At 42.7% G+C, this 22,830-nt stretch overlaps 2 protein-coding genes and 1 long non-coding RNA gene across 6 annotated transcripts in view; 2 read left to right on the top strand and 1 right to left on the bottom strand.

Moving 5' to 3' along the window:
• Positions 1-4,542: 4,542 nt before the first annotated feature.
• Positions 4,543-10,109, top strand: LOC118941339 (zinc finger and BTB domain-containing protein 18-like). The gene is made up of 3 exons (XM_036953786.1): positions 4,543-5,644; positions 6,020-6,150; positions 7,823-10,109. The coding sequence occupies exons 1-3, from the start codon at positions 5,377-5,379 to the stop codon at positions 9,023-9,025; spliced, it is 1,602 nt and encodes a 533-aa protein (XP_036809681.1). The 5' UTR covers positions 4,543-5,376; the 3' UTR covers positions 9,026-10,109.
• Positions 10,110-15,452: 5,343 nt separating this feature from the next.
• LOC118941345 lies at positions 15,453-18,349 on the bottom strand. 2 transcript variants are annotated; one of them, XR_005037588.1, is made up of 3 exons: positions 18,060-18,153; positions 17,562-17,690; positions 15,453-15,857 (listed from the first exon to the last, which is right to left on the bottom strand). It is a non-coding gene; the product is annotated as an uncharacterized LOC118941345 (long non-coding RNA). The 2 variants fall into 2 exon arrangements; XR_005037589.1 differs by lacking the exon at positions 18,060-18,153 and adding an exon at positions 18,214-18,349 and having other exon boundaries at positions 15,454-15,857.
• The window catches only part of LOC110498480 (zinc finger protein 184-like), a 350,017-nt gene continuing 345,418 nt past the window's right edge, over positions 18,232-22,830 (top strand). For 2 of the 3 annotated variants that reach the window (XM_036953760.1, XM_036953757.1), the window contains exons 1-2: positions 18,278-18,595; positions 18,934-19,064. In XM_036953760.1, the coding sequence (XP_036809655.1) occupies positions 18,304-18,595; positions 18,934-19,064 (423 nt within the window). In that variant the 5' untranslated portion in view covers positions 18,278-18,303. Of the gene's footprint in view, positions 18,596-18,933; positions 19,065-19,263; positions 20,881-22,830 lie in introns of those variants that run through there. The other variant, XM_036953759.1, reaches the window with a different exon arrangement.

Raw genomic sequence — 22,830 nt, 5'->3', positions numbered from 1 at the left:
AGCAGATCGGGGGGCATCATAAGCCACCTCATGGTTATCTGCACTAGGTGTTGTTTTACCCCCAACCCGGCTCAGTTTCCCAGATACAATGAGGGGTTTGTTCTACTCCTCCAGGCTCTATCTCTGATCACACACACCACATCTTGTCTATGGAATGCAGTCTTTAGCCATCATAAATCAATTGTCAGCTCAAGCCCCAGAGGCCCAACTCAGTCCCACAGACACAGAATTCATCAAAGCAAAAACAGTATTAAACAATCTTATCATTTTTCTACCATAGACACCCTAATAATTTGGTATATTTTCACCTCTTAATTTTGCCTACTGTTCTGACTTGGTGGTGCACATGTAGCCTATAACACCCGCTTGCTTAACCCGGAAGCCAGTCGCACCAATGTGTTGGAGGCAACACCGTTCACCTGACGACGAGGTCAGCATGCAGGCGCCCGGCCCGCCACAAGGAGACGCTAGTACTCCCGGCCAAACCCTTCCCTAACCCGGACGACGGTGGGCCAATTGTGCGCCGCCCTATGGGACTCCCGATCACAGCCGGTTGTGATACAGTCCGGGATTGAGCCCAGGTCTTTAGTGATGGCTCTAGCACTGCGATGCTTAAGCAACAAAGCACGAGGGGTTGTGGTATATGGCCAATATACCACGGCTAAGGGATGTTCTTATGCACGATGAAACATGGAGTCCCTGGATACAGCCCTTAGCTGTGGTTTATTGGCCATATACCACAAACACCCGAGGTGCCTTATTGCTATTATAAACTGGTTACCAACGTAATTAGAGCAGTAAAAAGATATGTTTTGTTATACCTGTGATATACCACGGCTGTCAGCCAATCGGCATTCAGGTCTCAAACCACCCAGTTTATAAAGTGCCTTAGACTGCTGTGCCAATCGGGAGGCCCCCTCGCCTTCTTGTCTCAACATTTTCAATGTTCTCAATACACATCTTCACACATATTTTAGATGCTTTTCACTGACCGCAGCAACTCAAATCAGCTAGGCCTATTGCCATCCGCTCTGCCAAAATTGTAGGCTTCCCAAACAGGCATAGCACTACGAGCCTGTGATTTGAAACAATCCACAGCTTTTTTTTTAAAATAAGTTAATGATCCTGGATTCCTCTGTGGCCAAGTCATGCTTTCTGGTGTAGTATTTTATGTATGTATTATTTTATTTATGTATAAACATTTACTGTTCATTTACTTACCTATTCGACCCACCACTATGCCATTTCTCTCCTATACTATTGGCTTTCATTGTCCAGAAGCCAAAGACCAAATCAGTCATAATAGCAACCCATCCTAGTTGATGCATCTTTCGATTCCACCTCTTTACTAAGTTCAACAGATTTGAATCTGTCACATATGGACCCGCTATCAGGTGCTGCTGTTTAGAATAGCGTTTTACCAGGTGCTCTGTTAAGAATGGTCAAACCCACGAATTGCATTTTTGCAAATGTTAGAAAATTGTTTATTTTGCTTCATTACATGAGTTGTATGTTCTGTTAAGATGCATTATCATGATTTTGGTCATTTGGAGCACTGTGGGTGGATGCTCGATTGGACCCAATTCATATGGGTCTGGTAAATTTTCTCAAATGTCTGGTCACGTCGTCTGTCTGTCCGGCGACACATTTTCCTAAGAGAAAACCTGGAATGTGCCCACTCTGGTATTGGCGCACGCAGATAGTGCGGTAATGGTGCGCTGTCTGTTCATCCGCACCTGCCCACAAATGCTAATAACCCACTTGCAACTGCAGGGACAACTATGACTCACTTAAGTGAAAATCTGAGACCCTCACCTGGCTAATATAGTAAATTACTGTAGGCTACCAGTGGTGTGTATTCATGGTTGCCAAGAGAAGCCAGGTTTACTCAAATTGACCAAGGAAAAAAATAGAATGTCTTTCATAATTTTCCTTACATTCGACAAGAGGCTGAATGTCTCACCAGAGAAAGCATCTGAGCGAGCTAAACAGCGCCCCTCTGTCTCTGTAGGCCATCTATCTGATGCACACAAAAAAAAGCAGTGTGACATTGTTTGCCGCCCATAGCATTGAATGCAAGGGAAGCCAACAAGCATTTGGCCTCCCTTGATAAAAAATAATAATAGCCAATCAGCGTTGGGTAAACTGAGTGAGCTCAACTGTGAATGGTCCAGGCGCACCAAAAAAAAAGTCATTAAAGTGTCAAGGGAAGCCATTTTGGATTTTGCTTCACTCCAATCGCATCAAGAGCATACGTATATCATTGACAGAAACTCATTGTGTTGTCGTCCTCCAGTGGCTAGCTAGCTAAAATGGTCCCTTTCCTAAATTAGCCCTGGATGGAGATAAGGACTTGTGGTTTTACTTAATTCTCTACCTGCCAATGATTATAAAAGGTGATTCTAATCCAACCATACATTCATACATTGTGCCACTGGCCTGAGAGGATGGAAGTTCAAGATGTAGAAGGCTAATGTTAACTAGCTAACGTTGCCCACGAAAGGAAGTTAGGCTAGAATTTTAACCAGGTTGCCTAGGACAACAAATGAAAGCATGTACTGTATGACAGTGATAAACCGTTTTGTCAACATGAAAGAGGAAGGCATTGCCGTTTCTCAACAAGTAGGTCAACATGTTTTTTCTACTTGCACGTGCACACAGAAATCAGAACCATGGACAACCATGAAGAGCCACATAATATTTAGATTACGTTGATTGGACTAAATCGTTTTTGGTATCTTTTAGTTGTCATTGTATTAGACTAAGTATAGGTGATTTGATCATGTTGAAATGGTGCTGGAATAGTGGAGGCAGCTTCTGTTTTCTACTTGCGCTAACTCTCCGTGGTTCTAAATCAATATTTGTTTAGCAGCCCCAAAATGTCAGAAACATTAATTTGCTCAACCATGCTGTAGGTTATACCTTATGGACATTAATATTTAGACCTTTGCTAGGAGACTCGAAATTGAGCTCAGGTGCATCCTGTTTCCATTCATCATCCTTGAGATGTTTCTACAACTTGATTGGAGTCCACCTGTGGTAAATTAAATTGACATGATTTGGAAAAGGCACACACCTGTCTATATAAGGTCCCACAGTTGGACAGTTCATGTCAGAGCAAAAACCAGGCCATGAGGTTGAAGGAATTGCCCATAGAGCTCCGAGACAGGATTGTGTCGAGGCACAGATCTTGGGAAGGGTACCAAAACATGTCTGCAGCATTAAAGGTTTTCTAGAAATACAGTGGCCTCCATCATTCGTAAATGGAATAACTTTGGAACCACCAAGACTCTTCCTGGAGCTGGCCACCCAGCCAAACTGAGCAATAGGGGGAGAAGGGCCTTGGCCAGGAAGGTGACTAAGAACCTGATGGTCACTGATGAGCTCCTCTGTGGAGATGGGAGAACCTTCCAGAAGGACAACCATCTCTGTAACACTCCACCAATCAGACCTTTATGGTAGAGTGGCCAGACGGAATCCACTCCTCAGTAAAAAGCATGACAGCCCGCTTTGAGTTTACCAAAAGGCACCTAACGGACTGACCATGAGAAACAAGATTCTCTGGTCTGATGAAACTAAGATTAAACTCTTTGGCCTGAATGCCAAGCGGCACATCTGGAGGAAACCTAGCACCATCCGAAGATGTCGATTATGGCAGCCCCCCGCACCGCTCTGATTGAGGGTTAAATGCATTGTTGTACAACTGACTAGGTATCCCCCTTTCCCTACGGTGAAGCATGGTGGTGACAGCATCATGCTGTGGGGATGTTTTTCAGCAGCAGGGACTGGGAGACTAGTCCGGATCGAGGGAAAGATGAACGGAGCAAAGTGCGGAGAGATCCTTGATGAAAACCTCCTCCAGAGCGCTCGGCACCTCAGACTGGGGCTAAGGTTCACCTTCCAACAGGACAACGACCCTAAGCACACAGCCAAGACAAGGGAATCCATTTTTAGAATAAGGCTGTAATGTAACAAAATGTGGGGAAAAAGGGGTCTGAATACTTTCTGAATGCACATTTGGTTAGGGGTAAAGTGACTAGGCAACAGGATAGATAACACATTAGCAGCAGTGTATGTTCAGTCAAAAGTTAGTACAAAAAGGGTCATTGCATATAGTCCAGGTAGCTTTTTAGCAGCCATATGGCTTGGGGGCAGAAGCTGTCATATGGCTCAGGGTCCTGTTGGTTCCAGACTTTGTGCATTGGTACAGCTTGCCATGCGGTAACCGAGAGGACAGTCTAGGACTTGGGTGGCTGACAATTTTTGGGGCCTTCAAATACATCAACAATATTTTGTACACAGTACATCACTGAGGCCGAGCTCCCTGCCATCCCGGACCTCTATACCAGGCCGACACCCCGGACCTCTATACCAGGCCGAGGTCCGGGATGGCAGGGAGCTCGGCCTCAGTGATGTACTGTGCCGTACACACCTCTGTAGCGTCTTGTGCAGAGGCCTCAGTCGCACTACTGTCTGTCTCAGCAGCCTACTCTCTGTAAAGCAAAGTTATGAGAACTTACAAATTCAGGATGCAAATCCAGGGGAATGCAGGCGAACAAAGCACTATTCACGATTCCACTCGTTCACAAAGAGGCAGGCGATTAGAACTCCGTCAAATAAAGAATACGCGTTCTGAGCTTTGCTCAACACTGGGAGTTGACCCATAGGCTAATGGATTTTCTTTGTGTACAAAATATTGTTGATGTATTTGATTATAAAACAAAAGAGGAGGTCCGGACCTCTGTGTCATGGCCTTGCCGTACCAAGCGGTGATGCTGGCAGTCAAGATGCTCTCAATGGTGCAGCGGTAGAACCAAATATTTTCAGGCTCCCGAGGAGGGAAGAGGCATTGTCGTGTCTTCTTCACGACTGTTGGTGCGTGTGGACCATATTATTTCCATAGTGATGTGATATTTCACTAACGGTATGTATTTACTAAGTTTAATAGGTTCACGCCTATGCCCACGAAGCAGCCAATATTTTAGAGCGAAGCGTTGTCAAGCGAAGGCGCCGGTTCCGGTCAAAACACTGTGTTTGCGCCAGCCGAAAAGAGCCCTGGGCTTGTAGTAACGTAGTAAAACAGTACCGTATTTCAAAGAACAGCGCGCATACCCCTTTTCATTCAACCACACCCTTTGAGATATGACGCACGCCAATAAGATCCTTTCTCTTCAGTGTAAACGGAAGTGAACAGTGACCAAGAACAATTTCCACTATATCGTTTTAATTTGTTATTTAGACGTTTATTAACACCATGGAACTCAACATATTACTACTTTAACTGCACGGCATCACATATTTACTTCAGGTTGTGTTTAATTCCCGTTGGAGACAGGGCTTGGTTAATAGATGTTATCTAGGTAACGCTAGCTAACAATGGCTAACTGTATGGTTTTTCACACTCAAATAGCCTCCATCATGGAGGTGCTAGCTAACGCAGCTGTGGCAGAGATCTGTAAACTCGTAGACGACGACTATGCAGTGATCCGTTTGGAAATGTCTCAAAGCCAGAAAGAAAACAGGGGATTGCGGAGGAAACTACAGCTACTGGAACTGAAGGTGGCACGGGAGCGCGCAGAGCGCGTCCTCGCCAGTCGTCCCAGTAGTGTCAAGATCCTCGACCGATACAGAGGAATGGCAAGAGGTACATTTTGCAGAAGGCCGAGGCTGCGGGACCTGTGACCCCGTTCCCCTCGGCGCATGTGGCTTTAGATGCGTTAACCACATTATGGTTAACCAGAATTGGGTCTCGGTCAGTAGTTGGATAGTATGCAAGAATTCACCTGATTACTTAGATGTCTTGCACAAAGGCACAATATAATATTCTGAATGTTCTATGATGCATGGAACATAATCAATTGACCTATAAATTGACCTATACATAGATTGTCTGGAAGTTATGAGAAGTGTTACCTTACATTCTTGCCAATTCTAGACAGTGTCCACAGTGTACAATATAGCGAGTGATCATTGACAGTACCTAACCTAACCACCTCTTTTCCCTCAATCACTCTCTCAGGTGAAGGACATCTCACTGGAGGCCACAGGGGCTTTGTGAAGCCAGTGGGACACAATACATGGAGAGATGACCAACCAATCACGGTTGATGAGGGGAGTGGATCCTCAACCCAGCACGTTATCGTTATAGAGGTCAGTGTAATAGTGTTGCATTAACAATGAGTTACTTTGTAAATCAAATGTGGCCAGTTTTTTTCCCCAGAAATGATTATGCCTGCTCGCAGATTTCCCAAAAATGTATATTTCACTCAGCTCTTCACAGAGCGAGGTGGACAGGGCTATATAGGATTCGTAGTTCTTTGATTTTGTGCGATTAATTTACCAGCTATGAAACAAAACAGAGGAAGTACTTTTAAAATAGCTACTGCAGCATTTATTTGACTATAAATGTGATCATACTTTACTATTTTTATTCACAAATGTTAGGCCCTGCATGTAACTAACTATAAGTTCCTTGAATTTTACTTTCACGGGTGCCTTTTCATTATCTGGATAGACAATTGTGGTTTCTAGCTAACGTTACACCAATCAAAGCAGTGTTGTGTGAAGTGAAGCAAAACTTGAATGGTCAAAACCATTGATTTTGGGGCGACAGGTTTGCATAATGCGATCATATCACGCAATTATACCATTTATAAAATATTCAGTTCTATGTATATTTAATACAGACACAAGGCTGTTTGGCTCATCTCAGTCGCAAATGGGAATAACTTTACAGCTGTTTCTGATTAATGAACAATGCCATGTTGGTGGGTGGTAACATTCAAATAAAACCCAGCCCTGAAATGAAGAGTAGTTTGAAAAGCATTTGTATGTCGCATCATAGGAAAACACACCGCATTCACATGGATTTGCACAAAGTGGACAGTTCGGATTTGTCACTTCAAACCCAAATATATCATACTTTGATTAAAACAATGACTTATTGACTTAAATCATTGTGCAACATCATGGGTAAGCTATGGCCATCATCTTTCAGTTTGAAAAAGTTGATTTCTACTGGTGTGGGCATTTAAACTTCCAATTACGACCACAAAGATGGCCGCCGGTCAATTCACCATTGAATGTCAACTTAAGTAAGAATGTATATTCTGTTATCTATAGTTCTATGATTTCAATAGGTTTCCTATGGATATATTCACAGTATAATATAAAACAGCTGATATTCCCATTCAAGTCAACATTCTCTGATGTATGGACCGCCAACCCTCTTGGTACCAATTGAAAGTTAAAATTGTATTCCCATTTTAGTACATTTATCAGTAAAAACATGAAACCCACCACCCTGTTTTCAAGAGCGTGCCTCAACTGATGACTGGCACAACACAAACACCTCAGATGATGTAAAATAGTATAAGCTACAACATATGCAAGAAAAGTACCTTTTTTATTTTTAGAGAAATCAAAAAATAGACCCCTGTTTGTAAGCTTTTGAAATCATATCAAACTCACCATTTGTCTTCTGCAGTGGTATGCAAAATGGGTCAACTTTGAGCACCTCCCTCTCCTGAATGTTTTGGCACTCAGGTCTAAAATGTTACTTTCTTACCACTTCTACCATGGAAAGTTTCATTCAAATCAAAAGGAGTGCGGTCAAAAAGTGATTGAAATTAAATGGAATGCCCCATAGGGTAGCTTGTGAGACGTCCCTACGACATTGTTGTCGTTGTTGTCTTTTGACCAATCACATCACATCTTTTCACATCAGATCTTTTTCAGAGCTGATCTGATTGGTCAAAAGACCAATTAGTGAAAAAAAATATCTGAATTGGGCTGCTGTCTAAATGCAGCCTTCTTGTGTCAGTATGCAGATGCAGAGGCTGCAGGTCCTGGGGTTAAGCAGGAGAGGTCTGAAGGAGAGGAGAACAAACGACACAACAGAGACATCCAGACTGGAGCAGCGGCTGGAGTGGTTCCCCCTGTGGCTACGGAGGACTCTTCCACCACCCCATCGCAGCCCAGGACGCGACGCAGCATCACGGAGGTCAGTGGAACGCTGAACGCCGTCCTCAAGTCAGAGACCGACACAGAGACTTTAACTGTAACACAAAGGCTTTTGCACACAGGATCTGACCACAGATCAGACCCAGAGAGACTGGGGCCAGTGGGCTGTTCTCCTGCTCCCAGTTCAGAGTATTTACTTTACGGTAACCCAAGCCCGAGGACGGTTCATTCTCATCAGGACTCAGGGGACGTGTTAGAGACTGGCAATGATCCGTCTTGTTCTTACACTACAGAGCTGGACACTGGCAAAATTCCCTTGGGTTTAGAGACACAGACTGTTCTCTCTAGAGGGGATTGGAACCAGTACAGTAGTAGTGTATACTCTGAAGGGTGCGTAGAGGGTCTGGTCGTAGATAAAGTGACTGTGAAAGTGGAGGGCGATGTCCCTTCCACATGGAATGCAGATAGTCACCTAGGAGATGGACACTCACAGGGCAGAGATTTCTTAGAAAACAGGGAAAGCTTGGAGACAAATCCAAATGTCGTTACCCACTCCCCTTTACACGCATTCAGCGGTCGCGACCCAGTGTCCACGTCGATGCGGCCTTCCGATTCGCACAGCCGTGTCCTTTTCGATCAGGTATTGAACTCAAACGACAGGGCTAGAGCCCAGGCTCAGGGAAGAGGAGCCACATCAGGCAATAGTAAAGAGAAACAGTTCCTGTACAAGTTCTGTAACAAAGGCTTCAGCTGCACCCAGAAGGTGGACATCCACCAGAGGGTCCACACAGAGGAGAAACCATTCATCTGTACCCAGTGTCACATGCGCTTCGCCCAAGCTGGCACCCTGAAGAGGCACCAGAGGGTCCACACAGGAGAGAAACCCTTCAAATGTACCCAGTGTCACATGCGCTTCGCCCAGGCCGGTGACCTGAAGAGGCACCAGAGGGTCCACACGGGGGAGAAACCCTTCAGGTGCCCCCAGTGTGAGAAGAGGTTCTCCCGCCAGGACCAGCTGAAGATGCACCTGAAGATCCACATGGAAGAAAGGCCGTTTGCGTAGCTACCTCAGGGTGCACCAGCAGAATAACCATTCCACTCAATAACAGACCAAGAACGTAACCATTTCTACTTGATACTGTTGCTTCTGATATTTAGATCAAATTTAAAGACAAAGGTGAATTTTCATTGTTGTCAACAGAACAGATCCACAGATGCATTTGGAATAACAAGAGTAACAGATTTCAGTGTTGAATATTCCTGGGTATAATATTGCATCCAGACATTGTGTGATATATAAGGCATATTATAAGCCTAAAAAGTCTGTTACATAATGTATTTGTACGGTTTTGGCTATATGTTTTATTACTTCCATTCAACTACTTCAATTGTTTCCCAAGACACTTTCTATTTGTTATTAAGAAAAGAAAAAAAAATACCCCCTTTTTTTCACCAATTTCGTCATATCCAATTGTTAGTTACAGTCTTGTCTCATCGCTGCAACTCCCGTACGGACTCAGGAGAGGCGATGGTCGAAACACAACCCTGCCAAGCCGCACCAATGTGTCGGAGGAAACACCGAACACCTGGCGTGCACTGCGCCCAGGCCGTCACAGGAGTCACCAGGACTTCCCGTCCGGCCATACTCTCCCCTAACCCGGACGACGCTGGGCCAATTGTGCATCGCCTCATGGGTCTCCCGGTCATGGCCGGCTGCAACACAGCCCGGTATCGAACCAAGATCTGTAGTAACGCAGCTAACACTGCGATGCAGAGACTTACACCGCTGCGCCACTCGGGAGGCCCCCAAGACACTCCTAATGAGAAAATGTATGTGTATTTATTGTTGATACGTGTATGTGTGGTTTTCATATGGTGTATGATAAGCACCTAAATTCTAATGCAGTGGCTGTACAGTAATATGCTATAAATGACATCAGTGCTCAGGCTCGGTTTGGGTTTTGACTGACAGCTGTTCTGAACTTGAGCACAACATGCGACAAGTTGCCCTCATCGCTCCCGCTAATTTGGCAACGTTTTTGTTGTCTGAGTGAAGGAAATGCTGTAAATTAAGAGGACTCAATCTATTTTGAAAGATGAGATGTTAAGGATTATAATAAATACCACTTTGATGTCATACAAGCAAGCCAAACACTCATGTGTCCAATTGTGCACTTCACATTTCCATATCATAAAACTCATGTCATATACAGTCGTGGCCAAAAGCTTTGAGAATGACACAAATATACATTTTCACAAAGTCTGCTGCCCCAGTTTGTATGATGGCAATTTGCATATACTCCAGAATGTTATGAAGTGATCAGATGAATTGCAATTAATTGCAAAGTCTCTCTTTGCCATGCAAATGAACTAAATCCCCCAAAAACATTTCCACTGCATTTCAGCCCTGCCACAAAAGGACCAGCTGACATCATGTCAGTGATTCTCTCGTTAACACAGGTGTGAGTGTTGACGAGGACAAGGCTGGAGATCACTCTGTCATGCTGATTGAGTTTGAATAACAGACTGGAAGCTTCAAAAGGAGGGTGGTGCTTGGAATCATTGTTCCTCTGTCAACCATGGTTATCTGCAAGGAAACACGTGCCGTCATCATTGCTTTGCACAAAAAGGGCTTCACAGGCAAGGATATTGCTGCCAGTAAGATTGCACCTAAATCAACCATTTATCGAATCATCAGGAACTTCAAGGAGAGAGGTTCAATTGTTGTGAAGAAGGCTTCAGGGCGCTCAAGAAAGTTCAGCAAGCGCCAGGGCTGTCTCCTTAAGTTGATTCAGCTGCGGGATCGGGGCACCACCAGTAGAGAGCTTGCTCAGGAATGGCAGCAGGCAGGTGTGAGTGCATCTGCATGCACAGTGAGGCAAAGACTTTTGGAGGATGGCCTGGTATCAAGAAGGGCAGCAAAGAAGCCACTTCTCTCCAGGAAAAACATCAGGGACAGACTGATATTCTGCAAAAGGTACAGGGATTGGACTGCTGAGTACTGGGGTAAAATCATTTTCTTTGATGAATCCCCTTTCCGATTGTTTGGGGCATCCGGAAAAAAGTTAGTCCGGAGAAGACAAGTTGAGCGCTACCATCAGTCCTGTGTCATGCCAACAGTAAAGCATCCTGAGACCATTCAATGTGTGGGGTTGCTTCTCAGCCAAGGGAGTGGGCTCACTCACAATTGTGTCTAAGCCATGAATAAAGAATGGTACCAACACATCCCCGAGAGCAACTTCTCCCAACCATCCAGGAACAGTTTGGTGACGAACAATTGCTTTTCCAGCATGATGGAGCACCTTGCCATAACGCAAAAGTAATACCTAAGTGGCTCGGGGAACAAAACATCGATATTTTGGGTCCATGGCCAGGAAACTCCCCAGACCTTAATCCCATTGAGAACTTGTGGTCATTCCTCAAGAGGCGGGTGGACAAACAAAAACCCACAAATTCTGACAAACTCCAAGCATTAATTATGCAAGAATGGGCTTCCATCAGTCAGGATGTGTCCCAGAAGTTAATTGACAGCATGCCAGGGTGGATTGCAGAGGTCTTGAAAAAGAAGGGTCAAAGCTGCAAATATTGACTCTTTGCATCAACTTCATGTAATTGTCAATAAAAGCCTTTGACACTTATGAAATGCTTATAATTTTACTTCAGTATTCCATAGTAACATCTGACAAAAATATCTGACACTGAAGCAGCAAACTTTGTGGAAATTAATATTTGTGTCATTCTCAACTTTTGGCCACGACTGTCCACTGAGTGTACAAAACATTAGGAACACTCTTTCCATGACTGACTGACCAGGTGAATCCATGTGAAAGCTATGATCCCATATTGATGTCACTTGTTAAATCCACTTTAATCAGTGTAGATGAATGGAAGGAGACAGTTTATAAAATATTTTTAAGCCTTGAGACATGGATTATGTATGTGTGTCATTCAGAAGGTGAATAAGCAAGACAAAATATTTAAGTGCCTTTGATCGGTGTATGGTAGGTGCCAGGTGCACCAGTTTGAGTGTGTCAAGAACTGCAACGCTGCTGGGTTTTTCACACTCAACAGTTTCCCTTGTGTATCAAGAATGGTCCACCACCCAAAGGAGATCCAGCCAACTTGACACAGCTGTGGGAAGCATTGGACTCAATATGGGCCAGCATCCCTGTGGAATGCTTTTGACACCTTGTAGAGTCCATGCCCTCCTGACAAATTGAGGCTGTTCTGAGGGCAAAAGGGGGGTGCAACTCATTAGTAGGAAGGTGTTCCTAAGGTTTTATACACTCAGTGTACAGCGTCAATGTTTCTGATCACTATGTTTGATGTACAGTTACAAGATGTGGTGTCATAACATGGCATCATAACCTGTTCTGAACAGAATGAGCTATTCGCCACAGAACACGCACCTGAATGCTCACCAAAATTACAATCTGTTTCTCTGAAATGTCTTGTGAAAGCCAAACACTGTAATATCGTATTTTATAACTTAGCTAATCATGTTGGCAATAGATCTGCACCTGACCCAGATTGCCATTTTAAAATGGTCCGGTTTTGGATTGCGATAACAGCATTTGTGTGATGGCGAGGCTGCAGGGTTGTGTTCCAAACAAAACGACTACAAGTGCGCTTGCTGGAGTTCCTCAACGGCACAGCTAGGAGAGCAACTACAAGGTGCATTCTTTTTTTGAAGACTCTTCTTTGAGTCATAAAAGTGCATTGAAATTATGTTGGAACTGTGTACACTTTGGAGAGGTGTGTTGCCAGTTAGTCCTCACTCAAACCCTGTGTCATTTTTTGTTGCACCTACCCAACATTTTCCGGGAATATTCTTGTCATCTTACTGAATGTATCAAGAGTATTTTCAGATTTTCATTATTAACAAATGCGGTAAAAAAAAGTATAGTAAAATATAAAATGCACATCAAATGAACAGTGTAATGTTGCGATTCAGTATTGTGTTGGGTGAACTGCTGTGTCCTCTACTTTGGACGCAACAGTTATCATGATCTCAAAACTGTTCCCTTTCATTTGCCCACCGTGCATTTCATATTTCTTCTGTAAGAAACATTTAAATGTATCCATATCCTTATACAGTGCCTTCGGAAAGTATTCATACCCCTTGACTTATTCCACATTTTGTGTTACAGCCTGAAATCAAAATTGATTAAATTTTTAAAAATTGCTCACCCATCTACACACAATACCCCATAATGACAAAGTGAAAACATGTTTTCCGAAATGTTAGCAAATGTATTAAAAATGAAATACAGACATATCTACATTACATAAGTATTCACAAACCTGAGTCAATACTTTGTAGAAGCAAGCAGTGATTACAGCGTTGAGTTTTTCTGTGTAAGTTTCTGAGAGTTTTCCACACCTGGACTGTGCAACATTTGCACATGTATTATTTTCAAGATTTTTGAAGCTCTGTCAAATTGGTTGTTGATCATTGCTAGACGAGCATTTTCAGGTCTTGTCATAGATTTTAAAGTAGATTTGAGTCAACTGTAACTCTGGCACTCAGGAACATTCACTGTCTTTTTGGTAAGGAACTCCAGTGTAGATTTGCCAATATGCTTTAGGTTGTTGTCCTGTTGAAAGGTGAATTAATATCCCAGTATCTGGTGGAAAGCAGCCACTTGCCAGTGCTTAGCTTAGTTTATTTTTTATCCTGAAAAATTCCCCAGTCCTTAGCGATGACAAGGATGCCCATAACATGATGCAGCCACCATTATGCTTGAAAATATAGAGAGTGGTACTCATAACACATAACACTTTGTATTCAGGACAAAAAGTAAATTGCTTTGCCACATTTTTTTGCAGTATTACTTTAGTGCCTTGTTGCAAACAGGATGCATGTTTAGGAAAAATGTTTTATTCTTTACAGGCTTCCTTCTTTTCACTCTGTCAAATAGGTTTGGACTGTGGAGTAACTACAATGTTGTTCATCCATCCTCAGTATATCAAAAGGACGCCTGTATTGTTGTAGTGACTGGGTGTATTTATACACCATCCAAAGTGTCATTTAATAAATTCACCATGTTCAAAGGGATATTCAATGTCTTTTTTTTTTTTTACCCATCTACCAATAGTTGCCCTTCTTTGCGAGGCATTGGAAAACCTGTAGGGTACTGAGATGAGGTAGTCATTCAAATCATGTTGATTTCATGTTGATATTATTACACATGCAACTTATAAGACTTGTTCAGCAAATTCTTACTCCTGAACTTATTTAGGCTTGCCATAACAACGTGGTTGAATACTTATTGACTCAAGATATTTCAGCTTTTTGTTTTTTAGAAATTTCTAAGAATTTCTAAAAACATAATTCCACTTTGACATTATGGGATATTTGTATGTAGGCCAATGACTTAAACATCTAAATTTGACACATTTTGCATTCAGGCTGTAACACAACATGTGGAAAAAGTCAAGTGGTATGAATACTTTCTGAAGGCACTGTCGGCCGTGTAAAAGGGTTAATAAACACAAAATGAGACTTTCATTGAGACTCCATTCAGTAAACATCACACCCTATAAACACTCCATGTTGAAAGTGTGTTTATTATCTGTGTGTACGTACCTGAGGGAGTGGATGTCTGTATCATCTCTCTTCCAGGAGGGGGAGGGTCCAGAGGTGCTGCTAATAGAGGGGGGGGGGGTGTGAGGAGGGTCTGGGGAACCCTGGGGGGACCATGGTCATTGAGGACAACCAGACTACACCTCCTGAATCCACAAAGGAACCAGTTGAGCAGCACAGAACCACACACAATCTCACTGAGGTGAGCCCACTGTGAACTACTGTCTGTATGGTATTAGATCAGGGCCCGTATCCACAAAGTCTCTCAGAGGAGGAGAGGTGTGGGACCATGCCTTTGAATTATCAAAGTATTAAAGAGTGTCAACTAATCAAATCAACTAACATGCTTGCATAATACTCATCACAATCCCTCATTGCCCAATCAGAAGATGCTCCATAGCAGGGTGCTCCATATATTTAGGTGTACATATTCTTATTCCATCCCTTTAGATTTGTGTGTATTAGGTAGTTGTTGAGGAATTGTTAGATGACTTGTTAGATATTACTGCATTGTCAGATCTAGAAGCACAAGCATTTCGCTACACTCACAATAACATCTGCTAACCATGTGTATATGACCAATTTTTTTTTAAATGATATCAGATTTCTTGATCCAACATCCTCTCACTCTGTATCTCTTACAGTCAGTAGACATGGAGGATGGGAAGCCTGATATGCTGCTAGTCAAAGAAGAGACAATAGAAGATGGACCAGAGAGCATTGATTTGCTGAGTCAACTAAAGATGGGAGAGAAAGTTAAGGGTGAAATACATATAGCCTACATACAGTAATAGATCTTCAATGGGAATAGTGATGCACCTGGCTATTGTTTTTTTCCCATAATTTTCTTCATTCAACATTTTTTATCAATACAGCTGATCTTTACATACAAAAACACATATTATTACTAACATTATTAAAAGAGTTTCTTATATAAACCTTTATGTTCTTCTGTACAATTTGTGTTTACAGTCTGCAGTCCATGAGGACCTGCTGATATCTGGTGTTGCTGGTGGGAGAGACTGGACATCTGAAGCAGCTGGTCACAAACCCTAGCCCCGGATCAGAACCCTGGATCAGGAGCTGTCACTCTTATTTCCCAAGTCGGAACAAGAATCAAACCACAAGGGACAGAGACTCCACCACCACACAGAACACAACCGGTGGACAGAACAACCTCAGTCCTGGTGGTCATCAGAGAGACAGGGGCTCCAGTCAGGGATCCAGTCTGCAGCCCAGACCCTTCTCTTCAGTCTCAGTGCAGGGATGATACAGGGCCTGGGGCTGATAGAGACAGACCCTCCTGTTCCTATGATACAAACACCACAGTATCCACGATGAACAGAGCAGGAAACAATGTGGCCAAGCACCAGACCGTTCACACCAAGGAGAGGCCTTTCAAGTGCAAAGTATGTTACAAGAGCTTCTCTTTCCTGAGTAACCTTACCAGACATAGGAGTGTCCACAATGGGGAGAAAGCAGTGTGGTTTGAGTTTTACACAGGGGATATCTGGGAACCATTCTTTATCTGACATATAGTTATCATGTGTCTCGGGGTAAGAGGGTAATTAACCACATACCCCTCATTACCCTTTGTTAACTTGTCATTTGAAACAGGCTTGAGTAAATGTTTTTAGAGAAACAGTAAACCTAGGCTAGAACAAGGAGAGTTTAATATTTACCACACTGAGGTAATGTAGATGGAATAGTCATTCTCGGGTCGTTCCATCTGATTTTAATCACTTTTGACCACACCCCTTTATACATATCTGCCCATGGTAGAAGAGGTCAGAAAGTGCATTTTTAGACCTGAATTCCAAAACATTTAGGAGATAGAGGTGCTCAAAGTTTACCCAATTTGCATACCCCACCATACCATGAGACATCCATGTCTTCATCACTGGGAAAGATAAACAGTTGAGTTTGATAGAATTTAAGAGCTTACAAACAGGGTTGTCAAACTATTTTATAATTTATTTTAAAAAGTCATACAAATGAATAACTTTTAACCTAAATCCAGTTAAATTTTTTATTGATTTTACATTTAATTCAACCAAATGTAAATCAAAACTAGACGTTGAACTGACGTCAGTGCGCAGGATGTCTAATGGTGCAAAATGGATCAACTTTAAGCACCTCTATCTCCTAAATGTTTTGGCAATCAGACCCAAAAAGTCACTTTCTTGACCACTTCTACAATGTGCAAATATGTATAGAAAGTTGGCATCAAATCAAAAAAGTCATTGAAATCAAATGGAACGACCACACGCTTTGAGCTATGATCCCAACCAATAAGATCCTCTCTTCAGTGTAAAAGGGGGCACCGTTTGGTGTGACGCAGACCCGGTGGAGAACGCAAGACTGAAGTGACCCTGTCGGTACTTTTGAGTTTTGATACAGAGCTATTACCTGATAGAGTAATGTTAGGATATGTAAGTTATCCAGTGAGAGCGTTTGTTCCAAACCCCCTACAGTGGGACAAAAGAGTGTGTAGTTTTGGTGTGAAAAGCTGTGTGTCAATTGTGGGGGTGGCCATGTTGCTGGGGATCAGAAATGTCCTGTGCGAGTGAGACAGGGTGAGAGCAGAGCGGAAAGTGTCATATGCTGAGGCATTGAGGAAAGTAGAAGATGGAGCGCTATGGGTGAGAGATCCTGAGAGGATCCCTGTGAGTAGTAGGCCAGTACAGAGTGACTTGAATAGTTTAGGCTTTAGTAAGGTTGTCTTCTTGGTGTTTATTGCTATGGTCATTAATTGTACCGCACAGATGGAATGGAAATCCCAGAAGATAGATTTTTTAGTAGCAGCAGCAGGGACGTTTTTAGGTGTCAGATTTTAGGCGCAGAAGAAATACAGGAAATTTGAGAAGGGCTTCCATATTCGTCAGGGCCAAAGTAGTGGGAAGGAATGGTGGGTTTGTTGGGGATAGTGGTGTATATGAAGGGTTAGATGGAGGTGCAATTTCTTTTTTCCTATTCCCCTTTTCTGTGAACAAAATGTGCGATTCACACTGACCTGTGAAGGGCAGCAATACGCAACAAAGCATCTAGTCAGAAGATGTCGTATGCGGAGGCAGTGAAGATGGGTCAAGGATCCCAAGAGGCTCCAGTTGAGTAGTAGACTTTTGTCAGTAGAGTGATAGGCCTACAAATGAAACATGCTTCAGTAAGGTTGGCTTTTTTAGTGTTCATTGCCATGGTTATCAACTGTACCGCAGGAATGGAATGTAAATCACAGACAATAGGTGTTGTGGTGGCAGCTGCAGAGAAGTTCTTGGGATTACGAGAAATTACTACGGAAGAGTTATATGGTGTGTTGAATGGTAGTGTTCTGTCCTCCCAGGCTGTTGGCATGGTGTATTATCAGATAGGATCAACATAGCAGAATGGGGGGTGGGTTTTTAATGAATGTTGGGTTAGTTGGCAGGGTTTGAACTTTTCCCAATTATACTCCAGTCCAGCTGATGGCGGTAATGTAACGGTAATATTGGATGCCAACCGGAATTAAATTTACTGAAGACGTAGTCTCCCGGAAAACCAAACAAAAAGAAAGTAAACGGAAGTTAACAATCATTTCAAAGTTAGCATTTTATTGTTGTATTTAGACGTTTATTAACACCCTATAACCAACATATGACTCATTTAACGGCACAGCACCACATACTTACCCCAGGTAGTGTTTAATTCGCGTTGGAAACAGGACATAAATTAGAGGTTTTATATAAGTAACGCTAGCTAGCTGTTAACGTTAGCTAATAATGGCTAACTGTATGGTTTTTCACACTCAAATAGCCTCCATCATGGAGGTGCTGGCGAATGCAGCCGTGGCAGACATTTGTAAACTCGTAGACGACGACTATGCAGTGTTTCGTTTAGAAATAACTCAAAGCCAGAAAGAAAACAGGACATTGCGGAGGAAACTTCAGCTACTGGAACTGAAGGAGGCACGGGAGCGCGCAGAGAGGACAATGACGCGAGGACGCGTCGTCCCAGGTAGTACGACTACGAGTAGTGTCAATATCCTGGACCGATACAGAGGAATGGCAAGAGGTACATTTAGCTGAAAAATATATAGCTCAGCGCCTGTCACCATGTTCTCCTCTGCACATGTGTTCAGATGTGTTAATTGGGCCATGGTCAGTTTTTTGGCTAGTATGCAATAATTCTCCTGATTACTTAAATATCTTTCGCTAAGACACAATATCATATTCTAACCATATTCTTGATTAACTGCATTTCCTATTATTTACTCAATGACAACAAAGTGATGCATGAACATAATACAGAGATAAATAAATAGTGTCCAAACTGTCAATAGTGTACAATATAGCGTTGAGCATTGACAGTAGCAAACATAACCTCCTCTTTATCCTCAATCACTCTCTCAGGTGAAGGACATCTCACTGGAGGCCACAGGATCTCTGTGAAGCCAGCAGGACACAATACATGGAGAGATGACCAACCAATCACTATTGGTGAGGGGAGTGGACCCTCAACCCAGCACATTATCATGATAGAGGTTAGTGTAATAGTGTTGCATTACAAATTACAGTTACTTTGTAAATCAGATGTGGCCCATTTATTTCAAAGGCTTCCCTCAGCTATTCACTTGCTTACATGTACATCCTAATTTATCTGCCAATTGCAAGCTTGTGAGACTTACAACATATTTATCAAATTCTACTCATGTACTGGTAGTAACCCTCTCTCCTTTGCAGTCTGCAGATGCAGAGGCTGATGGCCCTGAGGTCAAGCTGGAGAGGTGTGAAGGAGAGGTGGACCCACAGCCCAGCAGAGACATCCAGACTGGAGTGCCCCCTGTAGCCATGGATGACCCAACCACTGCCCCAGTGCAACCCAGGACCCGACACAGCAGCACGGAGGTCAGTGGAACGCCGACCGCCGTACTCAAGTCAGAGACAGACACCGAGACTTTAACGGGGCTGGGGCGACTGGGCTGTCCTCCTGCTCCCCGCTCAGAGTATTTACTTTACGGTAACCCGAGCCCGAGGACAGTTCTATCACATCAGGACACAGGTGACGCGTTACAGACTGGCAATGATCCGTCCTGTTCATACGCTACAGAGACCGAGATGATACCTAGTGATATATCTGTGGACTTAGATACACAGACTAATCCAATGAGAGGGGACTGGAACCGGTACAGTAGTAGTGTATACTCTGAACGGTGCCTAAATAAGAAAGGGGAGGTTATAGTCTTAGATGACATGATTGTGAAAGTGGAGGACGACACTCCTCTGACATGGAATGCAAACGAAACTCACATAGGACACTCGCAGGGCAACACCAGTGACTACTTAGACTACAGGGAAAGCTTAGAGACAAATCCAAATGTCGCAACCCACTCCCCTTTACACGCGTTCAGGGATCGCGATCCAGTGTCCACGTCAATGGGGCCTTCTGATTCACACGGCCGCATTCTTTTTGATCAGGTACTGAACTCAAATGACAGGGCTAGAGCCCAGGCTCAGAGAGGGGGAGCAACATCAGGCAATACAAAAGAGAAACGGTTCCTCTGCAAGTTCTGTCACAAAGGCTTTAGCTGCCTCCAGAAGGTGGAGAGTCACCAGAGGGTCCACACAGGGGAGAAATCCTTCAGCTGTACCCAGTGTGAGAAGAGGTTCTCCCACCAGCACCACCTGAAGAGGCACCAGAGGGTCCACACTGGGGAGAAACCCTACAGCTGCCCCCAGTGTGAGAAGAGGTTCTCCCGCCAAGACCAGCTGAAGATGCATCTGAAGGTCCACACTGGAGAAAGGCCATTCGCCTGTACACACTGCGGGAAAAGGTTCTCAGAGAGGAGCTACCTCAGGACACACCAGCAAAAACACCATTCAACTCTAACATAGAAAGTAAACATTCCACTCGATAGCTTCTGAGGTTTAGATCAAGCCCTGCATTATAGACAAAGATTAATTTTCATTGTTGCCATCAGAAAAGATCCACAAATGAATTTGGAATAACAAGAGTAACAGATTTCAGTGTTGAATATTCCTGGGTAGAATATTGCATCCAGACATTGTGTGATATATAAGGCATAAGCCTAAAAGGTCTGTTAAATAATTGTGTTTCTACTGTGGAAGATATATAATGTTCATAAATGCCTATTTAATTATTTCCATTCAACTATTTAATTTTTTTCCCAAAACACTTGAGAAAATGAATGCAGTATCAAGTTCATGCAGATTTTTTGTTGTAATGGTGTATTTAAAACTTGTTTATATTTAATAAACATATAATGGGACTTTTCATTAAGACTTATTCACCACCCTGGGATTTCTTCAAATTTTGTAATAAAGTATGATTAAAATGGATTGACTTGTCATTTTTAGTCAATGATCTACAATGTCAAAGTGGAAGAAAGATTCCAACATTTTTGAAAGATGAATGAAAAATAAAAACGAATACCTTGATTAGCTAAGTATTCACCCCCAGATTTAATTCAAAACTGTAACTTGGCCACTCAGGAACATACCCTGTCTTCTTGGTAAGCAACTCCAATGTAGATTTGGCCTTGTAGGTTATTGTCCCGCCTGAAAGGTGAATTGCTCTCTCAGTGTCTGGTGTAAAGCAGATAGAAGCAGGTTTTCCTCAAGGATTTTTCCTGTGCTTTGCTCCATCCCGTTTCTTTTTATACTGAAAAACTCCCCAGTTTTGCAGAGTTCCAGCATACCCAGACCATGTTTAGAGCCACCACCATGCTTGAAAATGAGGCGGTTACTCAGTGATGTGTTGGATTTGCCCCAAACATAAGGCTTTGAATTTAAGCAACCAAAAAAAGTACAATTACTTTAGTGCCTTGTTGAATACAGGAATGTTTTGGAATATTTTTTTTCTGTGTATTTGTATTCTTTTCACTCTGTCGTTTAGGTCAATATTGTGGAGTCACTACAATGTTGTTGATCCATCCTCAGTTCTCCCATCACAGCCATTGAACTCTGTAGCCGTTTTAAAATCACCAATGTCCCAATGAGCAGTTTACTTCCTGTCCTGCAGCTCAGTTCAGAATGACGACTGCATCTTTTATGTGTCTGAGTGGTTTAATACATCATCCACAGCTTAACCCTTATGAAAAAAAGATTGCAGTCAGAGTGCAGTATAACTGCAGAATACTGCAAATACTGCATCCAAAATATTTTTTTACTGCAGTAATTTTTGCAAGGTAACTGCAGTTAGAGTGCAGTATAACTTATAATTAACAGTAATTCTGCAATTACTGTGTCCAAAATACCAGTCAACTGCAGTTATTTAACTTTTACTGTAGTTTCAAAACTGAAATATTTTTTTGTAAGGAAATTAACTTCAGCATGCTTAAATAGATATTCGATGTCTGATTTGTTATTGTTACCCATCTACCAATCACTGCCCTTCTTTATGAGGCTTTATAAAAGCTCCCTGTTCTTTGTAGTTTAATATGTGCTTTATTTGACTCAGGGACCTTGCAGATGTTGTATGAATTGGGGACAGCGGAAGGTGGAGTCATTTAAAAATCATGTCAACCCCTATTATTTCACCAAGTGAGTCCATGTTACAGAGTAGGTGATTTGTTCATGGTCAACTGCCCCTTAGAACCAACATCTCCGGCTTTAAATGGCCCATGTCGCATCAATACAAGTCAAACATTAATTCTAGTGTCAGAATTGACTACAAAGTGTAAAGTTAGTCTTGTCCAAAACAGAGTGAGTGAGCTTGTTGGAGGGCTGGGTATGGATTATCTACTGATGCTTAATTGCCCAGAGACAACACACCCCCAGCTGTGGTCCGCCCCCAACCATGTGGGCATTTGTTGTTAAGTCTGCAGCGCACGCACATTTCGCTCTGCAAATAGGAGTGAAAGTGGGCTTCCATAAAAGTTGTTCAACAACCTTGGGCAGATGGCCAGGATATAGATTTCAAATAAAATTGTATTGGTCACAAACATATTTAGCAGTTATTATTACGGGTGTAGCGAAATGCTTGTGTTCCGAGCTCCAACAGTGCAGTAGTAACAATACACAAATCTAAAAGTAAAAGAATGGAATTAAGAAAATATATAAATATTAGGATGAGCAATGATGGAGTGGCATTGACTAGGATACAGTATGTACATATGGAGATGAGTAAAGCAGTATGTAAACATCATTAAAGTGACTAGTGTTCTATTATTAACTTGGCCAGTGATTCCATGTATATGTACATAGGGCAGCAGCCTCTAAGGTGCAGGGTTGAGTAACCGGGTGTTAGATGGCTAGTGATGGCTGTTTAACAGTCTGATGGCCTTGAGA

Source organism: Oncorhynchus mykiss, chromosome 19 (genome assembly GCF_013265735.2).
Source record: "Oncorhynchus mykiss isolate Arlee chromosome 19, USDA_OmykA_1.1, whole genome shotgun sequence".
NCBI classification, from domain to species: domain Eukaryota; kingdom Metazoa; phylum Chordata; class Actinopteri; order Salmoniformes; family Salmonidae; genus Oncorhynchus; species Oncorhynchus mykiss.
Note: the sequence above shows the minus strand (reverse complement) of the source record. Positions and strands in the feature narration are given on the sequence as shown.